This window comes from Lagopus leucura, unplaced genomic scaffold, assembly GCF_019238085.1.
Source record: "Lagopus leucura isolate 7727_CA_CO unplaced genomic scaffold, USGS_WTPT01 Super-Scaffold_100035, whole genome shotgun sequence".
In the NCBI taxonomy this organism is placed as follows: domain Eukaryota; kingdom Metazoa; phylum Chordata; class Aves; order Galliformes; family Phasianidae; genus Lagopus; species Lagopus leucura.
Genome location: NW_024962284.1, coordinates 77,676 through 93,537, shown reverse-complemented (window position 1 = coordinate 93,537; position 15,862 = coordinate 77,676). Strand labels below are relative to the sequence as shown.

The window sequence follows — 15,862 nt, the reverse complement described above, 5'->3', positions numbered from 1 at the left end:
CCTAAGAACAGTGGCAATGATCTGAGGAGGAAAGTTAATTTACTGAAAATGATATTGGAATGCAGGATAACACAATGTAATACAATGTATAGTTGGAACTGAGGCTAATAAATAAAATGAGAGAGTATCCAAAACCGAAGGCCTTATTCTGAATTGAAAGCCAAATGGCTGGGGAGCACACCCACACAATGCCAGGCAGGGAGAAACAGAGAGAGTCCTGTGGCTTGCAAGTTTTATCTTTCCCTCTGTACACAGTCTTTTGGGGTATATGTAGTTCTCTTTTCTTCTGAGGACCAAGTACCCAGAAATTTGTCAGTCCATGGAACTGAAGTATTAACTCTTTAATTCCTCGTGCTTTACATGATGTTATGATGTGGAATACCGATAACAAAAATCATAAGACCATAGCATTCATGTTATCAATGGAAGACAGAGCCAAATATATACATCCGACTATTGCTGTCAGACCTCAGATGAAATGTTTGAAGTGAAATTGATAATTTTCTGAAGGTGCTTTTCTGTGCTTCAGCTTGTTCTGTCCCCACACTTTCGAAGACCATCAGTCAAAGTAAACTGTCTTAAATTGATGATGTCTCTACTGTATACTTTGTTTATCCATGCTAGAGATCCTGACGCTTTTTTTAAGAGGTAATACAGGTGTTATAGATTACAAAAGATCAGTATCAGAATATTAAACCACTCCTCTGTGTGGCTAGAGGTCAAGATAACTTGTCTTCCAAGAAAAGACATCTGAAAATTTGTGTACTTTTCATAGGTGTTATAAGTTTATCCTTCTGTAGATCAACTACAGCTTATACCAGATAATAGTTGAACATGTACAGATTTCATATGATGATAAATCCCTTTAAGATAGATGCAGGTATAATTTGTTAGGTATAATGATGTCTATAAATGGCAGTGATTGCATCATGAGGTGCTTATTATTTATTTTGAATAAGGAGAATATGTATTAAAAAAACACAATATGAAGCTGTTTGATGACTTTAAAAATATGAGTTGGCAGCAAAGGAAGGAATGAGTACTGCAACTGCAGAAGTGTTTCTATTGAGTGCTTAGTTTGTGCTTTGATTTTTAAGTCTTTTAACAGGAAGATGGAAATTAAATGTTACCAAAAAAACCTCATCGCACTTTTCAGCCATTATGCATTGATATTGTAACGGGAAGCTGATGAAGACAGGTAAAGAGACCTGAATATTACTCAGGTGCAAGGTAGTAATATCATAAGACATGAAAATTAAGGACTATTGGCATCATGCTTTAAATAATTTCCTAGGGAGCATGTGTACGTCCAACTGTATGGGGGAAAAAAAAGAACAGGCAGCAGGTTTCTGCACCTGGATTTAGAAATCCGCTGAAACTGCTGGTGCAAATTTAGTAAAGAATTAAATACCATCATAACTTGGCTTAATGATATGATTAAGTGCAAACACTGCAGTGAACAGTTTGGGCTGTAAGCTTTTCAAGTTTTTAAAATACATTAAGCTACCAGTACTGAAATGTCTTCCTGCCAAATATTTAAATTCTGAACAGTGAAGATGGTTACACCCCAGGGAAATCATACTCTTGTCTGTTAATTTTGGGATGAGTATAGATAGCAGAAATAACAACTGGACTATAAAAAAATTATGCTATCAAGGATTATGGTTTTTTTTTCTCCTGAAAATGGGAAGAAACACATTGGAAACTTTTACATGAATAAGAACACCAAGAGGTCAAAATACAGCTTGCTGGCCTTTATAAAAAAAAATTTTGATGACATGCAGTACATTAAGTTGTGAATTTTAATGGCCAATTTCCATGCATTTCATCGCCTTGGCTAAGTGTTGACATCCTTCACCTTCATACTCAATTGTTACAATGATTTACTGAAAAATGATATTGAGCTATGCTCTTGACAACAGGTGAGGATTAGGGTGTTTTTTCTTACCTTTTTTGCTTAGTACATCCAGTCTAAATTGTTGTGATTGCTGGTGTGGTTTAGAGGTTTTCTCTGTGCTTTCCACTTCCTGCAAAAGCATGTTTTAATGCAAAGTTGTAGGCGTTCAGAATTTTGTAAGACAGGATAGTTGCACCATGATGCAACTACCATAATATTTTATTATGTCTTTTCCAGTGACTTGCAGGTGTTATCTATGTGTAATATAAAACTTGGTGATAACATAGATAAAGTATTCAAATGATCCTTTAAAGTGTCACTAAGTCTCTAATAAAACTTCTTTCCTCAGAACAAAAGCCTCAAAAACAAGCTGCTGTCAGGAAACAAGCTTTGTGGTATTCGTGCAGAAGAGGTAAGGAAGGTTTCTCTCTATTTCAAAGTTAACATACCCAGAAGAATGTCATGTCAGTCTTTTGCACTGAGATTCTGCATAGATTGTATATTATGCATGCATGATCATTGCATCATAAAGGTTTGAAAAGACCTCTACAATCATCAAGTTCAACCATCAAGCCATCACCACTATGATGTTTATAAACAATTCAAACTCATTTCCGTGACTACATTATGGGCAACTCAAACATGTTAGCAAGCTGCAATCTCAAGTATTAGACTAATAAAGTTTGGGAATGGTTATTTCACATATATAAAGCTCTTTAAGTATACATTTTGCTCTATAATGTATGTTAAACTGATTTTATTTCCCTATTCTTCATGCCTAAAATAAGACAGGAGTCATTAAATGACTTTTTGAAATACCTCGTAGAAACACAAAAGATTTATTGTTATTGATCCTTATAACATTTCATTATTTCAAGGGAAGTATCATATTAGAAAATGTCTCCTCTACAGAAACACTAGCAAAAATAGCCAATGATATATATATATAAAAAAAAAAACCCTGTTTTCCTTAAGTGCCCTAGTAACTGTATTCACAGGAGCAGTCCTTTTTGGCTATTTACCTTTTTGTGAGAGTGGTTATTTCTACATATGAATCTTAACTTTTTTACATGACTTAGTCATGGATTTCATCTGCAGAAATAACTTCTGTGAAGTCCATTTCATGTTGCCAGAATTGAACAGAAGCATAAAACTTCCTTGCTAAAATTATCACAGTTAAGTTGGGCCATGTTTTCTTCAAAGACTCTACTTTTGTACCTAGACAGCCAAATTTATGAGGTCCAAGCAGTAATTTCCAGTTGTACTGGCTAATTAGCCTAGATGAAGTTCTGCAACTACTGCTTCAGATACATCCTCAGCAGTTGGTAACAGTGGGTATTTTTTTTGCTAGCTTTTCAGAATCTGTTACCTTCCTCTGTCATCACTGTTGCTTTCAAACATGCCAGAGTATTTGAGTACAAGTATAAATTCTCCCCTTGTTTACTGCTAAAAGAATTGGCAATGTTCAACACAGCTTGCTGTTTACCCTTCCTATTCGAGTTTGTTTTTCCTATTTGCATTAACATCTAGAATATTAGGTAATTAACTTTTAGATATTTTCACAGATGATTTACTATTTACAACATGTCTTTTAGTCTAAAGGTGAGGTCTGAAATTAAATGAAATTTATTGTTGCATGAGAACCATTGCTGTCTGAGAATTTTAGGAAACCAAACCCTCAGCTCACCAGTATTCAAGGCAGCAGATAGCGAGTGTATTTTAAAACTTAAAAAAATTTTAGACTTGATGAGTCATCCTGACAAATTTATGGATTTAAAGTGGCTTAGTGCCACTAGAATAAGCAAAAATGCTACTACAGGACTTTTTTTTTTTTTTTTTGTCATTTTGCCAGATTTAGGTTATATAGGTCAGAGAAATGCAGTTCTTTTTTGCTCTTTAAGTTCAATACTTCCAGCATAATAACTTGTGAAATCAATGCTCTTTTAATAACGAGATCAAACATCTTTCATGGATAGAATTGCCTACCAGGAAGCTCATGCTTCGTTCTTCTCTCCCAAAGTGTGTGCAGACAATTTCATTCTGCTCTGAAGATTGTTTTGAAGGTGACGCCTCCAGTTATGCTTTCATATTCTCAGAACTTGCTGTCTTAAAAATAAATATTTGAAAAGAATCCAAAATCCACTGATTGCATTATCCTCACTTTCAGTCAAAAAAGATCCAAGCCCAGCTGAAAGAACTTCGTTACGGCAAAAAAGATTTGATTTTCAAGGTGAGTCTTCTTTCAACATAGTTTTGCTAAGTTATTAGAGTTGCTGTAATGTTGAAGTCATCTGTGAGTATGATAACTGCATTTGTTGCTATATTTTTAAGGAATCATTTACTTCTGTTGATACCGAGAAGAGCTGACACCACAATAGATGAGAATAGTATCATAATGCTAATTCAGACATGCTATTTTCTGTTGGGTTTTCTTTTTCATTTGCAAACCACTCTAATAGGAAAAGTGTTTCTTATTAAATTGCTTTCTGGGTCAAAGAAGAGAAGCTTCAAAGCCTAAATTTGTATGCAGTATATTTCAAAATATATAGAAATAGTGTAAAATAGTTTATGAATATCTGTTTGCATGCTGAGATAAAGCAACATTCCAGTTCCTCACTGGAAACCAAAATATATTACCCTATTCCATAGATTCTGTGATGTATTTGATACTTTACAGGTAGATCTTGGCTGCTAATTGAGTAGTGCTTTCATTTCCTGCATAAATGGTGGGGATAAGTAGTCATCCCCCAAGTGCCTAGAGCTAGACTTATTTAAAAGGTAACTGAACTCAGTGTGAGGTCCATATTTCTTCTGAAAGGCACAGGATAGAATATTAGAACCACCAGCTACAAAATGCTCCCCAGGTTAGTCAGGGTGAATTCTGCTCTGAATGCTCTTACTTGAAAAACAGTGAAAATGTTTACATTGCCTTTTGGGGAGACAATGAGCTAATTGAGTTAAAAACTCTTCAAGAAGTTTAGATAAATATAGTAAACTGGGAATAGGATTCAGAAGTTCCATCTCCTGAGAAGTTCATATGCAAATATCTAAAATATCTCTTCACTCTTCAGTTTTGTTCTGTGATAGATTTCTGATTTGCTCATTTGTTATATTTTCTACATGTAGTCAGAAATATGTTCGTTAGACTTCTTCCTGACTAAAGGAAATTTAATTTACGTGGGGGGGGGGGGGATGGAACTCTGATGGAATTTATTTTGAAGATATTTGTGAGAACAAGAGGGGTTTTTTTTGTTTGTTTGTTTTTTTTTGTTTTGTTTTAATAATCAACACTGAGAACTGTGTTTTTAATAATCAACCTTAATGAGAACCTTCTTTAAGAACCTTCTTATGTTCCGTTAACTGTTGTCAGTAAGACTTCTAGTTAGAGCTTTGGGGAGTAAGTGGGAAAGGAAGAGGAAGAGCTGGGAGAAAGACGGCTCTTATACTCCAATGAGTTGGTAGATTATGTCTGGTTGTAACATTGTGAGACAGTATCTTACAAAGTGGTAGTAAATACAACATGAATTCCTCATTTTTTGCATGTATTTACTCTTACTATGTTTTCAAAGTGCATTGTAGTGTTTTGGATTATGTGACATGTCTATACATATGTATCTTGTGTCTTTTCCTATGTATCCATACGTATGATATAATGCCATGCATCAGAGGGAGACACAACAGTTTAGGTGATGTGCTCAAGACTATATTTGTTGTCAGTGTATCTGTTGTCATTAGAATCTGAGTTCTGAACTCTTTCTCAGCATTCAGTCCCTTAAAACATGTAGAGTGGTAACACTGAAAAACTGACAGGACTGGAAATCTACTTTGTGTTATAACAAGCAAAAATAAGGAAGAATTAATGTTAAATGTTCAGTCATCTTTTAAAATTTATAGTTACTTTTGCAAGTGGGAACCTGATAGTTTTAAATGAGTCCATTCTTAATTACAGTAGTTATCCTAAATGCTCGATTCAGTTAAAGTACTCTTTAAGTTTAAACGATTTGCTAAATTGAAATCTACATTTGTTTTAGTCGCTCATAACCACTTGTTTCCAAATTTAGTTCTTCTCCAATCCCTGTTTTCCCATCATTTGATTATATTTTCCTTGAAGTCACATTTTTACTTAATTAGAAAGGATCTACAGATTTTTTTGTTGTTGCTCCTGAAACACAATTGTATGAATGTTTGATATGAATGTCAGATAAAGAAAAATAAATCCAGCATTGACTTTTGATATCAGTTTGTGTAAGTCTCTTGTACTCCTGAAAACTTTGTTCTTCTCAGTGTACAAGATGCAAGTGGTTCACTTCAGTATTTGTTTTCTGCTTTGTGATGAATTCCTAAGGATTCTGCTTAAAAGTTTCAGAAATAGGTATTTCATCTGCCATTTAATCTGTTTTTCCTTCTGTAATTTTAAGTCCTGGAGCAAAATATATAGTTAGCCACTCATTTATGAGGACAACGAACCAGTGCATCATCAACTTACTGGTGACTTGATCACCTCCCTGGGGGGGAGGCTAGGCCTTTGAACATTAACTCTTCTTCCGTAGTCTGCAGCACTATTTATCGTGTAAAACATTTGTCAGTCTGTGGCTGCTGCTACATCACTTTTTATTCCCTTTATGCCCAAAATTTCATGATTGCTATGCCTGTGTTATTGTCATCTACTCAATAGCACATGGGTAGCTGCAGTACACTGGTGATTCTGCAATGGATTATTCCTCTGAGAGAAAGATGGCCATCTCACTGCTCAGTTGTTGCAATGGTTTTCAAGGCACCAGGCTCAGCTTCAGCTCCCCACTTCCCAGCTCTGCAGACCCCTCTTTGAAGTGACTAAGATAGTGTTGGGTAAGGTTATTACTGACATAGACATCATCTGGTTTCAGTTTTAATGCGGAAGGCAAAGAGACAGGGCATGCTTCTCAGATACAGATGTTCTCAGGATCAATCCAGTTGACTTTTAAGGATGGATTCAGACCATATTTCTGCCATCTGACAGACACCAAGTTTGGCTGTGCAACACTGGCCTACATTCAGAAGTTTATCTTCCTAACCAATCGTGGGCACTTAATTAGAAATACCACAGCTTTAATTCCGAAGAAAAAGCTGGGAGAGATAGGAATCAATGGCTCCAGCCTAGCTCTGTGGACACATCTGAGTACTGGGTGCTGCTCAGCACCCAGGCAGGTTTTAAAGAGGAGGGGAGCAGTGGCTAAGCAGAGGCAGACTGTGTGAGACCCGTCTGTTTCTCCTAATCTGCTCTGTTCCATCGTTTCCCTGCAAGGAGCAGAAGTTAGAAGGCCATGCAAGTTTTCTCCTGCTTTGGTCTACTAGTCTTAAAAATAAGAAATGTCTTCATATATCTCTCTTGAATGTGCCTTACTGAAATGGAAATCAGCATGTTACCATACCATTTCACATAGACTTAGGAAGTAATTTTATTTTCCTTTCTCTTCATAACTATATTTTGCAGTTATTATCCTGCATATTAAAATAATATATTTTGGGATTGGGCTTGTTTATGTTTTTTTTCTCTAGTTCTGCTTCTCAATATTAGTTCTCACACCATTAAGGCTGCGCATTATTCTCATCTGAACGTGTTTCCTTTGGTCTGTGCCCATTTGCAATGCCCTGAAGTGGCCACAGAAGTCTAACTCAGTGTGGGTCATTTCACCCACACTGAGCAGAGTAAAAACATTTTTGTACTCTGTACCCACAGTGTTCTCTGCTTTACAAAGTCATGACACATTCTGTGGTGATGTCATCTTGAGTCATCTATCCCTGCCATTTTATTTTCTGTGTTTGTTTCAGTGATTATTCCTGTCTGTATTTAATATCTTGCACTCTTCTTTAGGGAATATCATCCTATTTTCTCCAGTTTGTCAAGATAAATATAGGAAAAAAAACCATCATCTGTGACACAAAGAGGTTTGATGTCACCAGAGCATTTGATGAGTAAATGTTTACTTCATTGTTCTGTTCATGAATGATATGCAGCAAATAAAACTGTCCTCTAGAGAGGTGGCTTGATTACTCTTCCCAGTATTTTTCCAAAAATGAATGTTATGATAACAGATCTGTAAGTCATGATCTCTTTCTTCTTTTTCTCTTTCTGAACATGACCATCACATTTGTTCTTTTTCAGTCTTCAGATTTTTCATCTATTTGCTGAGCATGTGAAGGATTAGGGCCCTAAAGCCTGGTACCACTACATACAGCAGTAAAAGCAATGATGTACAAACTGAACGAAGGAGAAATCACAAAGTGAAAAGTTTTTATCAGTCTGTAATTACACAGTAGTATTAGATGAAAAAATAATCTTTTGCCTAAAATAATACCTAAAAAATTTGGAAAGAAAGGCTTAAGTAATAGGGTGTGAAAGGGATCCTGTGAAATCTACCCCGACCTTGAGACATGACCTGAGTGATAGTATTTTGAGTCATTACTTTGAACTATGTTTTGTGCTCTTGTAGTAAAGATCTTTGAGCAAGAGAAGGAGTCATGACTACGAGTGTTGCACGATGCTCTTCTTTATCTTTAGCTCAGGAATGATTGCCTTTGTTTTTTTATTGCTTAATATTTGTGAGTAATAGGTAAGCCATTTAGTGGTTGTACATGCAGATCAGGTTCTCTGTAAGCCTGGAAATACGGAGTGGTTTGCATTTCATGCTCTGGTTCCATATGTGTGCATCAGTTTATGGAAAGCCAGACAGTAAGATTGATGACATTCTACTTTCAAAGCATTTGCAGTACAAGGTAATTACACAATCAGTGAAGTTAAATGTTTAATAGCTTAATGAGTAATTAATGCTATTCCACAGAAGTTGTTGTGTCTGGTGATGTATGACAACCGGGATGGTGTTACTGAGGAGAGCTAAATTTTCTTGTTGAAATGTGATAATTTGTAGTTACTGTTTTCATGATTTGCTAGAATATAGGTGGATTTTTTTTCAAGGACTATCTCTATTTGCCAAAAGTAATCATAATGGCAGGATGAAAATTGGAAGTATATTCCTAAAAGCAATTGCATTGATGGCTGAGAAAGTATATTGTAGATTTTATGTCTGAAGCTGTTATCACATGAAGGTTGGTCTATTTATATATTGACTTCTGGAAATTACAGAATTCAGCTTTTGTTGTCTAGATATATTAGGATTGAGCATGAATTTTGCGACCAGGTTGTTCCTCTGTTTTGCCACTTAGATGACTGATGTGTTGGGCTGTGAAGAGCTCTATAGGATAACATGTAGAGGGAGAGGTGGAAGGTGCGAGGCTGTGGGGTCTTCCTTGAGATACTTCTGCTCTGTAGTAGTTGGACTAATACAGAGCTAGACTAAGTGCTGAAGTGAAACTATGTGGTTCAGGATCTCTGTTGCTCTTGCTGCATACTGTATTTCAGTCTTTGGAGTTGCTAGTTTTTTGTTTTTTTCCAAGTGATGAGGCTTATACTTTAATTATAATGCTTCTGTTGATTATTCACTGAAGGATTTTTTTTTTTATAGTGATGTGAGTATTTCTAGTGGATGTTACCACTCTTGAACATGAAATTTTATTTTTCAGTTTATCAAACATTTGCAATTAGATCTGTCTTCTTATTGGATGTAAGACAAGAATTTAAGGCAAATCATTATTGAATTGGATTTTTTAATATTTTAATTTTCTGAGACAATAAAATTACACTTGGTAACTTGATTTTTTCAGGGGGGCCTCAAGAGGCTAGAAAGATGGGCCCGGTTGAACCTGATGAAGTTTAACACAGCAAAGTGTAAAGTTTTGCACTTGGGCCGGAGGAATCCTAGGCATCCATACAGGCTAGAAGGAGCGTTCCTTGAAAGCAGCCCTGTGGAGAAGGACCTGGGGGTCCTGATAGATGAAAAACTTAATATGAGCCAACACCGTGCTCTTGCGGCTTGGAGGGCAAATGGAATCCTGGGGTCCATCAGAAGAGGGGTGGCCAGCAGGGGCAGGGAGGTGATTGTCCCCCTCTACTCTGCTCTTGTGAGGCCCCATCTGGAATGCTGAGTCCAAGCGTGGAGCCCGCAATACAAAAAAGACAGGGAGCTGTTGGAGAGGGTCCAGAGGAGGGCCACTAGAATGATCAAGGGACTGGAGCACCTCCCCTATGAGAACAGCCTGAGGGAGCTGGGCTTGTTCAGCCTGGAGAAAAGAAGGCTGCGGGGTGACCTCATTGCAGCCTTTCAATACCTAAAGGGAGCCTACAGAGGGGAGGGGAATCAACTCTTTGAAAGGGTTGATATGTGTAGGACGAGGAGAAATGGTTTTAAGTTGAGGGAGGGGAGATTTAGGTCGGACATCAGAGGGAAATTCTTTACCCAGAGAGTGGCGAGGTACTGGAACAGGCTGCCCAGAGAGGTTGTGGATGCCCCGTCCTTGGAGGTGTTCAAGGCCGGGTTGGATGGGGCCCTGGGCAGCCTGGTTTAGCATTAAATTGCAGATTGGTGGCCCTGCATGTGGCAGGGGGGTTAGGGATTCATGATCCTTGAGGTCCCTTCCAGCCATTCTGTGATTCTGTGATTTTTGTGAAGCATATTACCTCTGTTGCATAAATACCTGGCTGATATGTTTTCTTGGTAACTGATAGATGAAAAGATTGATTATTTTTGAGATAACTATCTTGTTGAGATAGGACAGCTAGCATAAGGATATTTTGGTGTCTTCTATCATTGTAGATTAAATACTTGCTTTCATGAAGTGCGAGATTTTTTTTTTTTTTTAGTTTGTTTTAATTTGTTTCCTTTTGAAGTAGGGCAAAAAACACTGACTAGTTGAGTTTTGGTGGTGGTGGGTTTTATTATTATTTTTTTTTAATTATTTTTCTCCTGAGTAGCAATATAGTGTTACTTGCAAGGCTCAGAAAAGTGTATTTAGAAAGTCTTATCTAGACTGTTGCTTTTCCTTATGAAGTTTTCACTGTTAAACATATATTTTGCTATTACATATTTTCTGTTTCAAATGCCGTATTTTAGTTATTTGTATATATTTTTTTCAGTAACGCTAGAATTATTAAAAATGTGTTAATGTTGGCTATGTGGTAACAGACTAAGGGTCCAGGAAATGTTGAAAAAATATTTCCAATGCCATTTGCACACACAGGAAGTTTTTTTGATATAACAATATATGACGTGTAAGAAAATGGAGTGTTATCCCTTTACATATTTCCTGGTAAGGATGTTAGATGATCATAGAATCACAGAATGGCTTGAGTCGAAGGGATCTGAAGGATCATCAAGCTCCAACCACCCTGCTGCAGGCAGGGCTGCCAATCTCCATATCTAATACTAGATCAGGCTGCTCAGGGCCCCATCCATTCTGTCCTTGAACACCTTCAGATGATGCATTTGTACCATCATTTACTGGTGTCTTTTATTCAACCGAGTCTTCTACTGTTCTGTTTTTTAATAGTTTCATGCAGTTTGGGAAAACACAGGTTCATGAAATGTGAATTTTCTCAGTAATTAGTAAGTCAGGTGCATTAGCTTGTTGTTGGCAAGATTTTTTTACAATGTGGTTATAAGTTTAAAAAACTGTTATGAATTTTCTAATGAATTGATAATTTTTATTAGGAAAGTTTCTGTATGTAGCCTTAAGAATGTGGATTTGCATTAGGCATTATTGCAATCTTAAGCAGCTAATCTGAGTTCCTGAGTGACAAGGCTACTCAATAGCCAGTACGAGAGTTGAATTTAACTAAATCTAGCAGTTGCAGCTTTAGATTTAACAGGCATTGAATAGCATTCAGCTGCTAATTAATTTACAGTCCTGGTCCAGCTTTCACCAAAATAAGCAGTTTTTCTATCAACATCACATTGAAGTGGATGAGGACATTCACACTTTCTAAATAGGATAGTAAAGCTTTTGTATATGCCCAGTAGAGTTTAAAAGCTTATACATATTGTCACGTAAAGCGTTAAATAAGTCCAAACTGCCTAAGGGTCAGAGAAAATAGTAGGATTGGTATACCTCATATAAGTATATATCAGGAAAAAGAGAGGTTTAAAATTAAAAAAAAAAAAAAAAAAAAAAAAAAAAAAGAATTTTTAAAAAGAGGACCATACGTAAACATCCCTAGTAATGTCACTTCTGTGCGTGTATGTTTTCAGAGTTTGTTTCTGCAGGGAAATAATTTTCTTTAGTTAAATCTAAAGTACTTCAATGACACCCCAGCAAACTTCCGTTTTGCTTTTATTATAATTGGATTTATGTCAAGGAAAAGCATGAGGACTGGGGAAGGTAATGTGAAATTTCTACTAATTAAACTGACAAAGGCCTTATTTCCTTTTTGGAATGAGAGATTAAAATATTGTGGCAGCAGTGAGCATCAAAAAAAAACATACAATCTGTGGGATTTTATAGAAATTCTATTTGTAACTGATTTTTATTCTTGTTTAAAAGTGCTTAAAATACAACTCAGTGTTCCTAAATGTCATACGTAAGGTTTACTAGTAATTAAATGGTGTAGCTACCAAAAAGTGCTATTCTTGGTTACATTTATCTTCTGAGGACAGTACAGTTGTGCAATAAACGGTACAATTCTGAAAGGCAAATCTGTGCATTTCTAGGATATTAATAATGCTTACAGAATAAATATAGAAGCTACTGTTTACTGGATAATTTATTCAATTAAGCAGTTGTTCCATCTTCCAGTTAAGTGATTTCCAATTAAAAAGTTGTCCTATTTAGACACTATAATAAATTATAAATTAAAAATTTGTACACTAAGAATTTTATTTTTCAAACACTTAAGGTTTATTGTAAAATAAAATGCAGTTGAAAATATTACATCTATTTCTAATGGATGTGTATTATTTGTAACCATGCTGTTTTGTCCCTCACCTGATCTGAAACTTATTGTACAGGTATTATAGTTATAAATTCCTGGACATCCAAAATCATAACACCAAACACATACAGGTGTTGTTTTTATATTGTTTTGGTATTTGTAGAATCTCACTCTGGTCTCAATTATTTGCTAGAAATACATTTTATACCACTTTGGATTTCTCTCTCTTTGAAATCACATTCGTCCTCTCCTTTTTCTTCTTTATTTTTTAATATTTATTATGCCTGGAAGAATTTAAGTATGGGCACTATGTGTAATGTAATTCACAGTGTGTAAATACATTCCTTTGATCTGGAAAAGTGCGCTTCACAGACAGTAATTGCTCATCACATTCTATCACAGAATCACAGTATGGCCAGGGTTGGAAGAGCACTCAAGGATCATGAATCTCCAATCCCCCTGCCACATGCAGGGCCACAAACCTCCACGTTTAATGCTAAACCAGGCTGCCCAGGGCCCCATCCAACCTGGCCTTGAACACCTCCAGGGACGGGGCATGAAGGGGATGAAGAATCAATTTATCTCAGTTTTATCAGTAAGACCTGATGTAGCCATTGAATATTCTACAAGAATGCCCAAGAGAAAAGATATTTTTAAGTTTTCCCAGACCAAGCTTTGCAAAAATTTTTACCTCTTTATGAAAACTGGCCTTGTATTTTGCACTTGTTCCTTATGAAGGGCCTAGGCCACAATGATTGAACAGGCTCCTTCAAAATATTTTTACTTAAAATAGCAGTGAAATAATTGCAGTAAGAATTCAGGCTTCACAGCAAAAAAAAAAAAAAAGAAAAAAAATCAGAAAAAATTTGATCATTCTGCAGTTCAGGGATCGAGATGTAAATAGACATCACTACTTTTAAGTGAGCATTCCAGAAAAGAAACATTTTTTAATGCCAGAATTTTATTGTCACTTCATTTCCACTGTATCAATGGCGTTTTGATTCAGTAATCTGTGAAATGAAACAAACAAAATTGAAAAATGCAGATAAAGACCATTCAGTCAGATACTGTGATATCACAAAAAAATAATAAGATTTGATAAATGATGCCCATGGGAAGAGTATTAATACATACCTTTGGCCTTTCCTCCACAAAAAAAAATCTTTTGCTTAATGTGAGTAGTGCTTTCAGTCCGTGTAAGGTTACTTCATTCTTTCTAATGGCAGGCACCCATTAAATAAATGAAATACTTTCCCGCAAATTTCATTTTGGTATGACTGCATTTTCACCAAGAATAATGTCACCATACATTGCTGTGACAAGAAAGAAGCAGTAGCTTCTTCCCTGTAGCTCCTGGTACCTTCTTCATATCGGCTACCTAAATTTCCAGCTACCTAATAATTCATGTCTAAGAAAACCAAACACCCTGAAATTTGTATCTTCTGATGTTTCAGAGACGGTGCTGAATGGAAAAGTTGACTGACCAAGTGACAATCCATCATCCTCTATGTAATTCTAAACCATTTGTGATGCACGCCATCAGAGATGCCATGCTGGCCTCTCATCTACTATGAAAATTGTATTTTGCGTAATTTTCTTTTTAATGGAAATTGAAATTATTTAATTATTTAATTATACATACTGTTTTTCAAATGTTGTTTCTCTTTCTGTGAAATTGAAATTTGTATAACTAGGGAAAAAATATTCGTAAGTACCAAGAATCAAAACGTTAATGATATGAAAAATTAAGTGTTTTCCTCTTATGTGATAAGTCAAGGCAAACTATGCAAAATCAAGTGAAATCAGTAAATTCTTCTATATTGGCTGCTGTGTTGCGTGCTGATGAGCTAAACCAGTGGTCCATTCTCTTTTGCGTGTGTGGCAGCTCAAAGAAATGTGATGCAATAGAAATTACAGAACTCATTCACAAGGGACTTCCCTGCATCTGAGCAAGAGGTTGACTTTTGTTTGAAGGCAATATGGTGTAACCATACAGGTTTCTTAGTAACAAAACCGTGGCTCTGATTAGTTCCCAGATTGAGGTCTGATCCTGTTCTAAGATGTGACTAAGTGATTCTTCATGTAGTCAGGGAAATACAAATGGCAGGCTTTCGTCATTTGGTCAGACAGTGCAACCTATGCCTAATGCTGGCAGGCATCATCTCTTGAGATCTCTCCTCCCAAAGGACCCTGCAGGCAAATAGTATTGTGCTGCGTAAAAGGCATCAGTTGTCCCACACTGGGTGTGATGACTTTGAATCCAGAGCTCCCCAAATGCTTTTTCACTATATAGCTGCATAACTCACTATTCCTGTGAATGTTCCTTTTGCATCTCAAAGGAAGAAGGTGGAGAAACAAATTTGGAGCTAACCTTTTGTGTACTAGCAGGCAGTCACATCTCATAAGGGGCTCAATGTCTATGAATGTTTGACGGTGATTTCTCTGTTCTATGCCTACATTGATTTTAATATCTTGTTTAAAATAACAAAATCGTGTGCTTAATTAGAAAAAGAAGTGAGATAAATGAACAAATTAATTAAATCTTTGAACATCATTTTTTCAGAATAATACTGTGGCACAGTTGTAAGTACATGCATGGAATTACTTTTCTTCTGGCACAGAAATTAAAAAGTAAACTTGCGTTCATACAAATGGTGCAGACTCAAGTTCATACATAAAAATACACATTTTCTTTGGGGAAAATAGTATCCTTTTGTCTTTTGGCAATCATTTCTGAATCAAATTATGTATGTTACCCATGAAGTTTACATTTTTCCTCTCATGTGCTGCGTGAAAAATTATGGGATGAAAAGTTACAATGTAATTTTTTTAAATTTTATTAAATATTAATAAATTTTAATATATTAAAAAGCCAAGATTACATTCGCTTTTTCTTCTTTATTCCCACAGGCACAACGGCTAACAGATCTGGAACAGAAACTAGCAGCTGCAAAAGATGAATTGGAAAAGGCAGCCCTTGACAAGGTGAGAAGTGTGACATGATGCAAGCGTGTTTATTAGCTGTGAATGTTTGTACATAGCTTGACAAAAACAAGTGAAAATATTGCAGAAGTTTAGGTGTGTGTTTAACAGCACGCACTCGGCTTAAGTCAGTGGAAATAATCATGTTGTGTGATGTTAAATAAAGCTGCAGATTTTTTAAG

At 36.0% G+C, this 15,862-nt stretch overlaps 1 protein-coding gene across 1 annotated transcript in view; it reads left to right on the top strand.

Annotated features, from left to right (window-relative positions):
* LOC122186275 (leucine zipper protein 2-like) overlaps positions 1 to 15,862 on the top strand; it is a 150,011-nt gene that overhangs the window by 108,876 nt on the left and 25,273 nt on the right. The window contains exons 6-8 of the mRNA XM_042882779.1: positions 2,247 to 2,309; positions 4,065 to 4,127; positions 15,609 to 15,683. Coding sequence (XP_042738713.1) covers positions 2,247 to 2,309; positions 4,065 to 4,127; positions 15,609 to 15,683 — 201 coding nt within the window. The remainder of the gene's footprint in view (positions 1 to 2,246; positions 2,310 to 4,064; positions 4,128 to 15,608; positions 15,684 to 15,862) is intronic.